The sequence below is a fragment of the Helianthus annuus genome, chromosome 8 (assembly GCF_002127325.2).
Source record: "Helianthus annuus cultivar XRQ/B chromosome 8, HanXRQr2.0-SUNRISE, whole genome shotgun sequence".
NCBI lineage: Eukaryota > Viridiplantae > Streptophyta > Magnoliopsida > Asterales > Asteraceae > Helianthus > Helianthus annuus.
In genome coordinates, this window is record NC_035440.2 from 39,578,063 (window position 1) to 39,595,156 (window position 17,094).

At 36.7% G+C, this 17,094-nt stretch overlaps 1 protein-coding gene across 2 annotated transcripts; it reads right to left on the reverse strand.

Annotated features, from left to right (window-relative positions):
• Positions 1 to 2,674: 2,674 nt before the first annotated feature.
• Positions 2,675 to 15,762, reverse strand: LOC110872670. Of its 2 annotated transcripts, none has more exons than XM_022121520.2 (24): positions 15,530 to 15,762; positions 14,172 to 14,287; positions 13,777 to 13,861; positions 12,768 to 12,821; positions 12,566 to 12,657; positions 12,377 to 12,480; positions 11,453 to 11,528; positions 10,911 to 11,367; positions 10,120 to 10,446; positions 9,164 to 9,373; positions 8,938 to 9,066; positions 7,884 to 7,956; positions 7,624 to 7,751; positions 7,228 to 7,513; positions 6,435 to 6,640; positions 6,235 to 6,359; positions 5,567 to 5,684; positions 5,415 to 5,470; positions 5,222 to 5,315; positions 4,949 to 5,147; positions 4,269 to 4,346; positions 4,082 to 4,182; positions 3,928 to 3,990; positions 2,675 to 2,956 (listed from the first exon to the last, which is right to left on the reverse strand). In XM_022121520.2, exons 1-24 carry the CDS (start codon positions 15,578 to 15,580, stop codon positions 2,849 to 2,851), a joined length of 3,336 nt encoding a protein of 1,111 aa, XP_021977212.1. In that variant the 5' UTR covers positions 15,581 to 15,762; the 3' UTR covers positions 2,675 to 2,848. The 2 variants fall into 2 exon arrangements, with proteins under 2 accessions (XP_021977212.1, XP_021977213.1); XM_022121521.2 differs by having other exon boundaries at positions 2,680 to 2,956; positions 8,938 to 9,036; positions 15,530 to 15,746.
• Positions 15,763 to 17,094: the final 1,332 nt, after the last annotated feature.

The window sequence follows — 17,094 nt, forward strand, 5'->3', positions numbered from 1 at the left end:
TCTGCTTAACGATGAAGATGTTGACGAAAACAACAGCAGCAACAACGGCGGCGACGATGGTGATGGGATGTTTATAGCCAAAAATTAACTAAGATTGGATGAAAACGTGATTTTATTAAAGCAAAGCCTGCACATCCCAAAAATTCCTTGTTATAAAATTCAAATCCCATTTCTGAAAATAAGCAAAGATTTCTACACCCAAAGCAAGAACAGAAATAGCAAGAAATGCTTTTACAAATCTGTACATAACCCTCTCTTTGTACTTAACTTCATCTTTGGGTGTAGAAACACTGATGTTTCTGAGTTATCTAAGTTCTACTAAAGAAAAGTTGCTTGATTTGTCTATTGTGACAACTACAGAGCTTGGTGCCATTTTATTAAAGATAAATGTTCAAATCCCAGATGGGATTTTGGTAGAAAGATGTAAAAAGAGATGAGGTGTAATGAAAGGTGGAAGAGTGAGATTTGGATCTTGAGAGGTTAATGGCGGTGGCAGAGGTGGTACCCGGTTGAGAGTGTTGGAGGGTGGTGGTTGGAGGTGGCAGTGATGGTTGTGGTGGTGAATGGCGGTGGCAGTGGTGGCAGAGGTAATATTACAGAGTAAAACAAAACACAGGGGGTAATATGAAAGGACATTATAGTCATTTCACATTCCAGTTAACAGATCTGTTAACAAAATTGATGTCGGGGGGTAAACTTGCGACATAACACCAAACGTGGGGGGGGTAAAATTGCAATTATTTCGTTAGAGGGGGTTAGAGTACCAATTAGCCTAAACCCCAGGGGGTAAAATTGCAGTTTACTCTATAAACTAATCAGAATGCATATGAGAGATACCAATAGTCCAATATGTTTGATACGTATTAATTTTGTTTGTGTGCTCATATTTTTACACGTACTTAGTTTTAATCTTACTCATTACCCAGGTACTTTAAGTAGATCGTGATAATTTGTTTTAAGTTATTTTTCGTGTTCCGAATATACTTTTACAACATGCTTATCTTTATCTACGTTATCGATCCGCTAGTTATGATAAAGGTAAACAAAATTGCAAATTACTATAACCTTAAAATCAATGGCCGGTGGCTTTTGCCATCGAACCATTCTACTCTCCAACTATAGTACAATGGCAAAAATAACCCTTTACTTTGTAAACGATTTATTCTACCTTCAACTTTGGTATAACGTCAAAGTTAACCCTCTACTTTGTAACCTCATTTCTTATGTTTTTACTTTTATATACGTGTCACTATAAATTTGAGTTCGTCTACGCTTTAACGTAATAACTGTTTGGAAACGAATCGGCTCAATTATAAAGTGTTTTATTTTTATGTATGTTTTGAGTTGGACTACGTTTTGATGTAAATTTTCTTTGGCAACAAATCGGGTCAAATATAATACATTGTCATTCAACGGTATAAATTTAAGTTACAATACGTTTCGGCATAAATTTAGTTCGGAAACAAGTCGGGTCAATTGTAGCCTATATTTTATCACTCCACGTACGGCGCCACCGCACGTGTTTATTTATGTACGCTTTGAGTTGATCTATATTTTGACGTAAATTTTATTTGAAAACAAGTCGGGTCAAATATAACACATTTTTCATTCAATGGTTGGAATTCGGATTACTCTACGTTTCAACGTAAATTTAATTCGAAAGAGAGTTGGTCTGGAGTCCATGATTTATTACGTCGCATACGGCGACGCCGTCGCAACGTGCGGCTGGTAGAAGAATCAGTTGATCATATAAAATCGGTATTTTCAAGGACTACTAACAAATAAAGACGCCATATTGGATCAGAACTTTCAAAAGCTTGCATATTTATTTCTAGCAGAAGGATATAGTCAAGATAGTAAAAGGATATAGTAAAGATGATTTAGGGTATAAGGTGTGGTGTGAGAAAGGAGATCGGCAAGGGGGTTTGCCGCGCGGCAACACCGCCGCCGACCCCCTTTGCCGATCAGTTTCAATGTCGCTCGGGGTTCAAACGCCGCTGCGGTGAAGGGAGGGTATGAGAGAGAGAGAGGGTAGTGTGGGGTGGGGTTCATTCCAATCTCAACCAATCACACTTTTTTTCCTTTTTTTTTAAAGTTTACCACTTCACCAAATGTCTAACCATTGTCAACACTTTTCAGCATAGTTTAAACACTTTTCACTGATTGACGTGGCGCACTCTGATTGATTGATTTTTTAGTTTGCCACTCTCAAGTGTCTAACCACTCCTTAGGGTACTCGGGGCACCTTCGGTGACCCCTTGCGGTGACCCCGGTTGCCGATTAGGGGGGGTGCCGCCATCAAGGCGGTGAGGTAGAGAGAGGGAAGAAATCGGTGGGGATTCACCGAAGAGAGGGAGGAGAGAGGGAAGGGTTGGACCAATGAGAAATTTCCTTTTTTTTTTTAATAAAAAACCAAGTCACCTAAGAGGGGAGTGCTGCCATCAATTTAGGGTGTTAGGGGAGTTTAAGAGGGGAGTTGACGTGACACACGAGGATTGGTTATGCGTAAGAGAGGGGACTCCCCTCTTAGGGGAGTGCCCCTTACACCCTTATACCCTTAACTCTTGTAACTTATGGTCGATATGCGATGTTTGACTATTTGATACGACACGTAAACCACACCTCACATCTCGAGTTTCGTGAGGGTCAAAAGAAAGAAAGAAAGAAAGTAAAGTAAAGTAAACGAAGCAACCAAACTTTGTATAAATGGAAAGTAGAACAAGCAAACAAGCATTCACGTTATCAATGTGCTTTATGAGGTTTGTAGACATATTATTAGGTAAAAGAATGATTATGGACTACCAAATTAATAGGCGCAATCATTCAAGATCAACCCGTTCGAGCCACGTCATAGTTGCCACCATTTTCGATTCTCCATTTGCTTTACCAGTTCACCTGCCAATGATGCAAAGTTCTCGGACCCGCTTGCTAGTTCTTCTGAGTTTTCTTTTAGTTTCTGTCATATTTTTATCATGTTTGAAAAAATTGTAAAAACAAATCAAGAGAGATGGAAATATCATAAAGTAAAATTCAGTGGATTGACATATATGCAATCACCATCACCTTCACTAGGCACTAAGATAAGTAATGGTGGTGGTGTCAGTAGATTAATCATTAGCTACAAGTGGGGACTAGTAATGCATAGCTCTAATATAGCTCAAGAAACCCTTGGAGCATTCACAATAGCTTCTTTATTTCACTATCTATCTCAAAATTATAGAGAAAATATAGAGTTTGCATTCATTTAACATCTACATTAGGTTCTCTACCTTACTCTTTATCTAAAAAATATATAGAAGAGAGTAAATTCAATCTCTATATTTGATATGTTACTATTCATCTCTATATTAAATGTTGTGTGTATAAAACAAAGAAAAACTAATAAATTAGTGTATAAAACCAAGAAAAAATAATAAAATAAGTGTTTGCAAGTAAGATGGAGATAAAAATGAAGAATGAGATGTGTGGAGTTTTTAGAAGATCAATTATAAAGAGTAATATAGAGGTGCTGATGACTGAACGAACCGCCAAATTAGAAGCAAGTTGGCCGGTTTGAATGCATATGTTTAGGTTCACGGTTCAGTTTTGCCGGTTTGACAGTTTTAAGGTCCAAACAATACTTTGGAACTTGAAATTAGCCATATAAACTGAACCTGACGTTTAACATTTGTTAACATAATTTCTTTTCGTTTTAGGTATATGCAATTTTGTACAAGTTTCAAATTCATGGGTTCTAACAACTTTAGTACAAACTGACGCTTTTGAAAAAAAAAATAACTAGAAAAATCAGTTCAAATGAAAATGAAACCGCTAAAACCGACCGTTTTGGTTTTCCATTTTCCGGACCATGAAAAACCCTAGATTCTACTTACTTGGCATTATGAAGATTTAAGAAAAAACGTAGAAACGATTGGGGGAGTCCAATACCTCAAGTTTCATTTGGCGCTCGAGAAGCTTGTCTTTTGCTTCCAGAGCTACAGCCGCAGTATCCTAAATGATGATAAAAAATCAAGAGGGTTAAAGAATAAAATGAATCATTATTTCCAAGCACAAGAAGAGGTATTTCGTGGAATTAAATTACCCCGGTCCCCGTCTTTCTGTATTTGGCCTTGATTTCATCTGCCGTCCTAGTTTTTGGTTCTGAACCCCCTTCAAATAATTGCTCCCTCTCCTTTTGTTTGTCTACATGCAACAAAACTGGTTAATCTATGCCCCAAAACAAAACAAAACAAAAAATTATGCAAAAAGTTTACGAAAGTGTAGTATACTTTTCTCTGTCTTCGTCTGACTCTGACTCGGGGTTGGTGGCTCCGGAGACTTAGGTTCGACCTCAATTTTTTCTACAACTAATCAGAAAATTAAAATACTCAAAAGTTAGAGAAATGGAACTACAGTGTGGAGGTAGAGGAGGCCAAATAGGCACATTGGGTAACGGGTCAAAACGGACCGCATTGAAATAACAGGTCAAAATCATAGTTGTCAATAGCAGTCACTATAGCGAATAGGTCGATGGTCGCTACAGAGTATGTATAAATAGCGGGATTTTAGGAATTTGTTAAATACACATGTAAAATAGCGTATATACCAAGGTATTTTGATATAATATGCATATAAATTTTTTTTTCTATTGTATTGCTATTTATAAAATAGTGCCTGCTATTTATCGCTATTCGCTACGTAGCATATAGGTACCTTATCGCTATTAGTCGCTACTCGCCATTAACAACAATGGTCAAAATGGACCGCGTCCAATTAGTTAACACATAAGTTAACACGTAAAAGATTTTGCTTCACTTCGGATTTGACCAGTTTCCTTTATAATTAAAATTTATGATTTATCCCATTTGACCTTTTACTAAAACGTAACCCAAATTGTGACCCATTTATAAATATATGGGTTGAATTGCCATCTCTCGGTGGAGAAAAAGGAGAGAGACAGAACTAGAACCTAATTTGACGGGTGCATCGAAATCATCTCCCAAATCCAAATCCAAATCTAAATCTGCTACTGAAAACGGGGACCTTGAAAACAAGGCTTCTAGCTTAGGAACAAGAACATCTCGAGTTTCTTCAACATTTGTATTCTCATTTTCCTTCTCTCTTTTTATGCCCTTGATGATACCACCAAGTATTCCTGTGGGTGCAACCTGTGGAAAGAGACGTCAAACAAAACTAACTGCTATTCTAGAATGCAAAGGAAGGTTCTAGAACACAGGGCAACCTGTTTATTCTTCTGGCTAAGAGAGAATTTAAGAGCAGCCTCTGCAGCTTCAGCAACAACTTTATCATGAAGACGAGGTAAAGCCTCCGGGATCCTAAATGATTCCAAAAGTCATGTATTAGTAGGGTGTGGGTGTACGTGTGTGTGTGTGTGTGTGTGAGAGAGAGAGAGAGAGAGAGAGAGAGAGAGAGACCTGAAGTCATTTTCAGAGGTGAAAAGAGATATTACAGCATATTCACATCCATACACCTAATATAGAACCAAAATATCAAGTTAACGAATATAAACAATTTGAAGATAAGTTGATTTTGCATAAAAAATCGTAGAAGTGAGAAAAAATCTAACCATTGTTATATTTGAATTACCGAAAGAACTCATTGTCTTCTCCATATTGGTCTTGAAATTCCATCTGAGAATAGACATTATGGAAGTTTCTGCCAGCACAATAAGATCTGGCAATGACCTGCATAAATATAAGTTCATCAGTCTTCCCACACGTGTTTAAACAAACTTATTTAAAACAGTAAAATGTCATTTTCGTCCATGAGGTTTGGCCAGTTTTGTGACTTTCGTCCAAAGGTTTGTTTTTTCGCATCTCGATCCAAAAGGTTTGAAAGCTTGCCATTTTCATCCGGATCGTTTAATCCATCCATCTTTCTCCGTTAAGTCAGGGGTATTTTCGCCTTTTTTGTTAACTTAAAGGGCAACTCGGTCTTTTGAATACTTGTACATTATGCGAAATGCCTGTACATAAAGTGAAAAAGACCGAATTGTCCTTTAAGTTAACATAAAAGAAGGAAATACCCCTGAATTAACGGAGAAAAATGGATGGAGTTAACAAGCCGGATGAAAATGGCAAGATTTCAAACCTTTTGGATCCAGATGTGGAAAAACAAACCTTTGGACGAAAGTCACAAAACTGGCCAAACCTTAGCGACGAAAATGGCATTTTACTCAAAATTATAAAATACTCGTAAGATTATTTTTATAGAAAGTGAGAACAAATGCTTCACCTGATCTCAACAACTCCGTCAGAATATACTAAAATCACTCCAGACTCTAGTTCATTTCTCTTGAAGATTGTAGCCCAGCAACATTGTTTCTCTAAATCAATTTTTCTGATGAAGTTTGACCGCCCCTGAAACACTATTTGTCTAAATATGGTGCGACAAATTTAAATAAAAGTGAAGATAACATAAAACCAATCAGGAACCTGTATTAGAGACTTGGTTGAATGTAGAAGTACTGAATCCCCACAACAAACTAAAATGAGTGAGTCAACAAACGTCTTCCAAAATTCAGTTGCTTCACTTGAGGTACTTACTTCATCTACAGTTGAATCACTTTCTGCATCTGTCGGGCCATGTGTCGAGTTCACAGGATTCCGTTCCGACAACTCTGGAACAGCAAACTTTTCATCTGCATACAAACATGTTTCATTAGCAATAACAAACATGTTCAGACATAAACATAAACAAACGAGTGTTAAACTGCGTTTTGATTAACCAGACATTTATAGTTTGAAAAGTGTGTTTGAAATATTTTAAATTTTGTTTTAAGAAAATAGTATATACAAGTGTACCAAACTAATAGATATAAGATTTATATATAATAGAAAACCATAACAAAGAATAACAAAACCCATCAAAATTATATATTTTAAAAAAGAATTTAATTATATCAATACATATGTTATACTTTTGTTTATACATATATAAAGACGTTGCTTAGTTAATACATAAATCACACTATGAATAAGAAAAAATGGTATATATTTTGAAATACGCAACAACCATTAAATTTGCATGTATCTGTAAAACACTATAATCCGCATACTACGAATTTCAGAAAAGAGAGATTTTGTAACTGCTTAAACTTATTTTAAACAGTTCAAATTAGGTTTGGCATGAACTGATGGCCAAGATCGGTTACCATGTCATCATTCACGAGGTTGTAATACATATATAATTACTTATACATTAACTAGAATAAGAAATGCAACTTGCCTAACAGGTATATTGAGATTGCAGTTGATTCCTTAGGGCTTACAGACTGACAGCAGATCTTGTCACCACTATTAATATCCACAAGGATGACTTGTGCATCTTTAGTCAATATGAAAGCCACTTCCTTCTCTGTATCTTTTGATGATGTGTCTCCAGATTGCTTAGGATCATCAGTATCAGTTTGTGAATACGTTTTTACGGTTATAGAAACGATTGGAGAGCCATTGCTGACTAAGCAATCTGTAAGAAACAGTACTGATGACGATATAACATCGAGTACAGCAGCCTAATATGCAAAAAGTGAGTTAGTAAAGAACTAATGACGTGTTAACGTGTTGACAATTTGAATTGTTAATCAACTCAAAAAAAAATTGTAATGTGATGCTTACGGCTTACCTTACCACATTCATGTCCAACGATTATTCTAGCTCCAGAAAATGCGTATTGTAGGCTTCGTACAGGAGATTTTATAAGAGAAAAGACAGCTGTCAAATGCCACCCTTTCCCATGGTGCAAATTAATTTCTGTAAAACATGTGTCGTATTTAGTCAAGTAAATGAAATGAAATTTTAAAGGAAGGGAAGCTATTATGTTTCTTTTGCACACTCAAGTACAAATAAATGAAGCATAAGGCAACTGTGTTTAACAAAACGCACCGTCACGTTTGGTTTCTGTCACAAGGTGTGTGTTTAACTTTTCAGATTCTCCAACTAGCTTAAATAGATGAACCTATATATAAATATAAAATACTTCATCAGATATGAAAGCAGACATAACCAGGGATCTATCACCTTTTAAACAGCTAATGCTTCCTTATAGGGGTGTTCACAGTTCGGTTAGGTTTTATGGTAAAACCAAAACCGTAACCAAAATGTTCGGTTTCGGTTATTGAAAACCGTTCAGTTTTGGTTTTTTCGGTTTTAGCAACGGTTCAGTTTGGTTTTTGGAACAAAATTACGTAAGATTCAAAAATAAAAGGTATAATCCATGATTCAAGAATCTTTCTTGTATGTTTACATTTGAGATATTATATTTAACATTTTTAGTTAATATTTTTCACATAAACCTAACCTTCTAATCTACTTTTATGTTTCTCCAAAGTTTTTATTACAACATTTTCGTTTATAATACTTTGAAGATCATTTAATTTATATGTTAAATTTTGTTATTTCTTGTAGGCAACGGATAAATCATTTCAAAGATAAATACACATGTTTATGTTTTTATTATAAATACTTCACATTCAAGAATAAAACTAATAATTCCTAAATCAATATATAAAAAACATTAAAAAAATATTTTTTTTTGTTATTCGGTTCGGTTTGGTTTTTTTCGGTTTTCACAAAATGCAAAACCATAACCGAACCATAAACTTCAGTTCGTTTTAATTTGGTTTTTTTGTGCGGTTCGGTTTTTTTCAGTTAGGTTAAATCGATTTTTCGGTGTAGGTTTTTTCGAATTTTTCGGTTCCTTATTCTGATCAAAATTGAAACGACTTACTTTTCTTGGTAGTTCCTAAGTTCAAATTACCTAATTATTCATTATAAACATCACAAATCAATTAATTGCATTGATTTAGGCCCATATGATTTTTTGGATGTTCAAAAAAATAGTTCAGGACTTCCGTTAAACACTTAAAGCAAACCTCAAGTCATCTGTTGCAAACGTTCATGGATAAGAGGAAGTAGTGTTTGAGAAAATAGTTTGTACCAGACCACAATCATTGCCGACAGCCAAACTTGACGTTGTAGAATTAAAATCCAACGCTGATACGGGTTCGCTTGCACCAGAAATTTCGGTACCTTCCACCTGGGGAAATAGGTTAAGCTCCAATGATTGCTATTCATTGTTAATCACACCCTAATTGAAAAGATTAATGACTTTTTACGCCATTTAAGTAATAGAATATCATCTTTATAAATTTCTTAACACTAACCTGCAATCCTAGAACGAAAATAAGTGAGAAAACGGGAAATGTGGCATCCCATATTCGGACATAGCCGTCTTGATACCCTGCAATATATATTCTCTCAACTCCAATATTTTCGGCTGACGATAGTTGACTCGGAAAGCCACCACTCACGGGCCACTTTGCATTTCCTGGGGATGTAGGAGATGATGATTGAGGTTTTGCAGCCAACACTATCTTCAAACATGAATGAACAAAGCGAGAAGCTTAGCAGGAAATAAAAGAAATGCGCATGCCAAGCAAGCTGATGCTAGCAAGTAAATTTCCCAGACGGGTCAATTAATATAGCTAGCTAAAAGGAGAATGGGTCAAATGGTTGAACGTTCAAATGGGTCAAAAGTCACATCATGTCTTAGTTTTTTCAAGAATTAAGATTACTATTTTAATCATCTTTTTGCATCATAACAAATGCATTAAATATTCTTGAGTAAAGTACACGGATGGTCCTTGTGGTTGACCAAAATTTTGGATTGGTCCCTGTCTTTCCAAAAGTACATGGATGGTCCCTGTGGTTTGCACTTTGTAACGCATTTAGTCCCCAACTTTTGCCAAAAGTATATGGATGGTCCTTGCAGTTTGCACTTTGTAACACATTTATTCTTTAACATGGACCTCCTGGAACCTTTAGTTTGTTAGCTGGGGACTAAATGCGTTACAAAGTGCAAACCACAGGAACCATCCGTGTACTTTTGAAAAGCAAATCCGTGTACTTTTGAAAAGCTAGGGACCAAATCCAAAATTTTGGTTAACCACAGGGACCATCTGTGTACTTTACTCAGTATTCTTTTATAATGGACAAAAAAATGTATTTACATTTCAACCCATACTAAAACTGACTTGTTTTAATCCGAACCCAATTTTACCCAACCCGCCTGACAGGCTGACAAGCCACCTCTATTAGTAGGTATTTCACTATTTCTTACCTCCTTGAGAACTCTTTGCAAACCATCATTGTAGTCCACCAAACAGAGCTTTGAGACGGTCATATAAGGTTCAACTGTTGGTATAGTTACAGGACACTGAACTGCATTTACAGCATGTTTCATGTCTGGAGCAGATATTAATCCAGTCAAGCACTCGTCATTATAGACATGCAGTTGACCTGGATTGGTCAGCACAAAAAGCGTGGTATCACTACTCTCAGGCGCGCGTACCAATTCTATATCCGCATAAGAGCCATTAAGTGTAAGATCTAAGCGCTTAACACACTTCAGGGCTTCCAGTCCAGATGAAAATTCAAGATTCAAGATCTGCAAAAAGCAGATGATAAACTTTGGTAACAGCTGATGAGTACAGAATGAAACAAAGAACTATCTTCCATCAGATGGGTATAGAATGAAAAAAAAAACGAGTAAAGTACACGGATAGTCCCTGTGGTTTTCCAAAATTTTGGATTTGGTCCCTAGCTTTCCAAAAGTACACGGATGGTCCCTGTGGTTTGCACTTTGTAATGCATTCAGTCCCTAGCCAACAAACCTAAAGGTTTAGAAGGTCCAAGTTAGAGACTAAATGTGTTACAAAGTGCAAACCGCAGGGACCATCCATGTACCTTTCACAAAAGTTGGGGACTAAATGCGTTACAAGTGCAAACCACTGAAACCATCCATGTACTTTTAGAAAGCTAGGGACCAAATCCAAAATTTTGGAAAACCATAGGGACTATCCGTGTACTATACTCGAAAAAAGCATAAATGAGTGATGTTTTGAACGATACCGTTAGGACTTCCTCAGATCCAATATCATCACCTCCATACACAAAAAGTTGACCTGCAGAACCACTAAGTGGACTATTTGACCAATGGAGAACGATGACTGGGAGTCTACGGTCACCTGAAGATAATTTTAACTTAACAGCATTATTAGACGCCTTATTTCCTTTCTGATTATTGGCAGATACTGCGGTTGGTAAATTCCATAATATAATATCTCCGTCTACATAACCAACAGCAAGCATTGACCCATCGGAAGAAACCCAACAAAGAGCACTAATCTCTTTCTCTATCTGCTCTTCATTTAATGTATTGTTTACTTTATCGTGCCTGATATCGGTTGTAGAATGAATAGTTATTTCATCTTTTAGTTGGAGATCATTATGGCCTCTAACAAGTATAGCCTTATCTTCAGAAATATCCCATAAAATTATCACTCCGATTTGATATGCAATCAGCACTCTGCAGATGAAACAAACGACTGTAAATATGTGTTGACCAGTTGACCTACACAAGAGAAGAACTTAAAGCTGAATATTTTCCATGCCTTTTTCCTGAGGAACAAGGCTGGGCAAGTAGGCCCACAATAGACGGTTGATCGGGTACTGGAATCCCAGCTTCATCTGCAAATACCAAACCGATTAAGATCCCCATTGTTCGATTATGGTTTTTATATAACCGTTTTTTATGGATCAGTTATGGTTGGTTATATACACGTAGAAATGGCCAAATTAACCAAACCGACAATAGAACTAAACTTTATATTTCTTATTTTTGTATAAATAATATGTTATATGTCAGAAAACTTTTGTTATACCTTTTTATAAACAACAAATTAGTTGTTGCCTATTTACTCTCATTTATAAATTAAAAGGATTGCTAATATTTTATTTGACTCAATATATAATTGTAATTGCTCACCTCCAAAGTTGGCTGTTAACTGATTGTAAACCGAATTAACCGACCTACTTTTTCGAATAACCGAACTAACCGACCCGTTTATAACCGAAAGGATCTAATTATAAAAATCTAAAAACTGAATCGGTTATATGTTCGCTTTTAGTCCATAACTGAACCGACTACCGACCAAAGCTCACCCCTAATATCAATAATTATATTTTCATTTATAATCTTGCCCTTAATTATGTGACCACACACCCATTTAAACTTCACATGCTTATAACACATTGTTCAAGAGCAAGATTTCTAAGGAAATAGTACATTATGGAGGCTTTATTTCCAATCATTTTGATGTTTTTCTTTTATTTCTCAGTACCTAAATGTATATCCAAGGATCATCCTAAAAGACTTAAGGTGTAACAGAAAATTAAAGATCATCCTAAATCATTTAACTGCTGTTTTCTGAAGAAACAAAGATGCCAACAGTCTAAAATAAAAGCAGACCTAAAATACACAAGAAAATGAAAACTATATCAACTTTATTAAGTACAAACTAGTAGAGCCGCATTACCAGCTATGAGTTCAGCAGGAATCTGATAAGGCATGTGTTGGATGTTCCCTTCTTCAAAGTCAAACTTTAATACAGACAGATAGCCATACTCGTCTCCTAGATACCTGCTTGCAATAGTCAATTCTTTAAAGCTATGTCCTTTTTATGATATAGGCTGAAACATAAGAAGTCAACTTTGGGGAGACTTACATGTAATTAGTACCACAAACTACAGAGAATGCACTTATATTTGATCCCCATTGTAAATTAGAAGCCAATCGCCTCTGTTCTAGATCCCACACCTGTCAAAGTCAAAAGCACAAACAGTAGACGAAGAGCCTCTTCAGCAAGAGACGCAATTGCACATGCATACACACACACACACACATATATATACACACACACAACATACCTGCACTACATTTTCATTTGAGACGCTGACTAGATAACCTTGGTTTTGCAAGAACTGGAAGAAATAAAAAAGAGAGAAATGTTTGTTAAACAAGAGATGACGTAATCTCTTATCTTCAAAGGGTATATTGCATGTAAAACAAAACAAAAAAAGCTCATTATGGATTTAGATGAAAGAGTGAATGATATATACTTCACTTGACAATACTACAATAGACATCTTTCATGCTCTTGTGTAGTACCAAAAACATGCAAGTATATGTGATTAATTACTCTCAGAATCATGCACGCCTTATGGATAATAAACTAGTGACAAATAAAGCACCAGATCATTGAAACAAAAATTTCAAAGCACCAATCTATCTATACTATGTAATAAAAGAAAACCATGGGTGGCACATGTCATCCATTGGAGCCATCTACTTCTTGGTTTTCCCACCTCTCTCCTATTTCGTTATGGATATTTTTTTAATTAAAGATAGTATATTATATTATTAACCAAATGAATTTAATATGTAATTAATTATTTTTTTTTAATAAACTTATATTTTTTACTTAAAAGCTTCTACGGTTCAAAATTATGTTGGTTAAAATATTAAAAAAAAAAAACAAAGAATAAGAACAATAATTGTTTTTATGAGTGACTTCTAAAAAAAATTTCAAATATTTAATGTGGTTGGAAGGTAAAAATACAATATGATACATAATAAAAAAAATAAGTGGTATTAAAAAAACATATTTATAACTGTCACGTCAATGTTCATTTTTTTTAAAATACATATTTGACGACTGTATATGTTAACAAATTACATTATATTTTAGTATAATACATGGGTTTATTCAACCGTGCAAGGCATATGTTTTTTTTAAACATAAGTTTTTAATTACTAATTATATAACATTACATTTATCAACCTTGTAATACACAGGATTGTAACGCAGTGATAATATATATGTGTGTGTGTTCATGAAAGGGGTGTATAGAAGGCAAAAGTGTCAAGCTCAAAAACCTCTAGAGATTTCAAGGGTACTGGGTTTGGAGATATTAGAAGGCATTCAATATTATCACCACCGATCAACTTAATCCGACCATCGCTGCAACACCAAAAGAACAAATAAAAAAACAAGTAAATAACAAGAACTTTTAACACAAAGATAGATAGAATGTATGATGCAGATGCAGAGGCGGAGGCAGGGCAACAGACGCAACAGGATGGGTGGTTTAAAGAAACATAAATTGCTCTTGAATAAGAGAAGGAAAAACATTATGCGGCACTGACTAATTTCTGAGGTTCTCTTTACAGATATTATATGGTTAATATCATGAACAAATTCTTCACTTGAAGTAGGCTGCGCAAAATAGCTTTTTTCGACTAGCTATTGCAAAGAAGAACACTATACTCACAGTGTGCCTATAGCCAGTAGATGCTGAAGGGGATCAAAGGCCAGGATTGATGCAGTAGATGGGATCCCATAATGAACAACAACGTGTGGTTCGAAGTCTTTCAATTGTGGAGCATCCTGCAAAAGAAGCATGTAAACATTCAAATTTATAGCTATTATTTCTAGAAAACATACAAAAAACAGAATATATTTCGACCGGGTAGTATGGCAAAAAAACAAGTTAACAAGCTGGTAAATATGCTATTTTGCTACAAATAACACAAAACCATACCCCATAATTCGCCAGCATAACTACATATTAGGTACTACTCCACCTAATCCCCAATATAGTTTTTGTAACTGTACTTGATTACAGAATATCCTAAACATACTTATAAAACTAGGAATTTCTTGCGATTTCTATGGGGCTTGCATTCCCATTATTCAAGATCATGACTCACGCTTCCACCTCTTAACAAGTTATCTGAACAATCTTAACATTCTTAACAAACTGCAAAGCATAACCATCATCATTCAGCCCACACATGTTTTCAGAGATGCCATGACGGTAGTCATGATGGCGAAATGTGGGACCACGACCATCTAATGCCAAATTTTCTAACTTATCATTCCTATTCCATTATCATATCTATTATCATCACATCACCACCCTATGTAGTCAAAAGCCCTTCAGGTGCGCGCCTAGGCCCTCGGGTGAGGCGAGTTGTAAAGAAAGCACCTTGCAGCCATCCAGGCGCTCCGATGACTTTCCAACGAGGTTTTGGTAAGGTTCCGGCCAAGTTGCAAATTCCAGTAAAAATCTACAAATTCTGGCCAAACTGGTCCCAAACAGCCAAAAATGGCCTGGAACCAGCGTAAACTAGCCCTAAAGTTTATGCTATGTGCATCGCTTATCTTAAGGCCCTCACTTTCTAAGCGCCTTATGCCTTCGACAACAATGTCACCGCCACATCCTTCAATCATTTTCTGGCTATGCAATAAGATAACCAGTATTCTTAACAGTAATAGCACCTACAAACACACGGTCCCACTGCTAACCGAAATCATGGAGCTAGATGAACAGTTTCGCCTAATTCAATCTCCTCCTAAACCCTAGCGTTCTTCACTATCTAATTACGCGCATATGTGCTGTTCTTATCCTCATTTTACAGCTGCGATCATCAATTCACGTTGCTTTCATTTCAAATTCTCGATCCTTCTTATCAACGGAACAATTCATAACAATATCAAGCTCCGTAACAGATAAAACACCAAATCTAGAGCTAATCATAGACTAAATCACGCGAAAACAAGCAATTGATGAACGAATTAAACTCGATCATAACTCATAAGGCATATATACCTAATTGTGAAAATTACCTTACGAGGAGAAGATTCCTGTGGAGCTCTGTGAAATAATTTGGCAAACATAACGCAAGATCTGATATTTGATGAGCTTCGTGGCTCTATTGCTTCATAATTCTTCAATTTGTGTCTTCAATGGCGTCTAGCGTGTGTGCATGTTCATAGAGAGATGGATGCGTTTTGATCATCTACGGTTAATCTGCAGTCGTTTCAGACCGGCGTGTATCGCGTCACAGAGGATCATTGCAACAGCAGTGTTCAAGTGTTCATCTATCTTGGTTTGGGCTTGGGTTTCCACAAGTGGGGCGTATTGTGATTTGGGCTTGGGCTTCTTAAAAGTCGATATAGTAAGGGTAATTACTATCTCAATTTTGTAAATTGTAATATTGTAATGTAATTTGTAAGACTGCGGGGTATGGTGGGGCTTGGGTTGGGCGTGGGTTGGGGCGGGTGATGACACGTGGAATGGGAGCCCCCCCTCCACTGCCTGGTACGTGTCCGCAGGGTATGGTGGGGCGTGGGTTGGGCTTGGGTTGGGTGCACCGCGTGGCAGGGTAGTTTATAAAAAAATATATATATATACAAAATTTAAAAAAATCACACAAACATTTATAAAAAAAACATACAACTTCATTATTTATAAAATTACATAAACCTAAAAATTACAAAATAAGAAACCTAAAGCGTTAAATAAATTTCAAAAAGGTCGATCTTGTCGAACGCCTTTTTTTCCTTGCCGCGAAACTCTATGTTCGCCACCGCCATCCGGTCCTCGTGGCTTAACTCGCCCCCGGGAACGGCTTCGTAGTAAGCCTTGAAACGCTCGAGCTTGGGACGTAGCTCGCGCCATTTATGTTGGCACGCGTTCATGTTGTGGCGGTCGTTACCGACGTTTAGTCGGTAGGCCGCGAAAGCTTCCGGCCAATATTTGGTTTGGCCCGGTGGCCGCCCCTTCATAGCGTCAACGACGCTTGTGACTAGGGCAAGTTCTTCGTGGTGGGTCCAGGATGCCATAGCGGGTTCGTGGGATGTTGGGTTTGTGGTGACCGGCTGGGGCAGCGGGTGGGTTTTGTCGAATTTTTGGGACCATGGTGGGGGTTGGGATGGACCACCCGGTTGGGGTTTGGGGGTATTTATAGAGGATGTTGGGGTTTGGGTGACCGGTTGGGGTGACCGCTTGGCCAAGCCAACGGTTTGAATTTAAAAATTCAAAACTTTTGAAATGATGGCCCGCTATGACGTGGCGGGTGAGCCAATGATATTCAGTGATGTGTGTAAAATGCAACATATAAATTACATCAATTAAGGCATAAAACTAACCCTTTTTAAGTACTAATGTTGGAAAAAGAGTGTTTTTGTCTTCCTTTTGTATTTTCAGGATGAAATGAGCTCAAAATCACAAAAGAAGTAAAAAGACAACTAATTCTAGCATAAATACAAGAAAAGGAACAAAAGTAGACTGCCCGGACCCTCAACGGCACCTCCCAAGGCAAAGAAGAGAAAACAGAGACTGAACACGCCCCGTGTCCAGCGAACACGGGGGCGTGCCCAGGAAGCAGCAGAAAAGACAAACCAGTAGA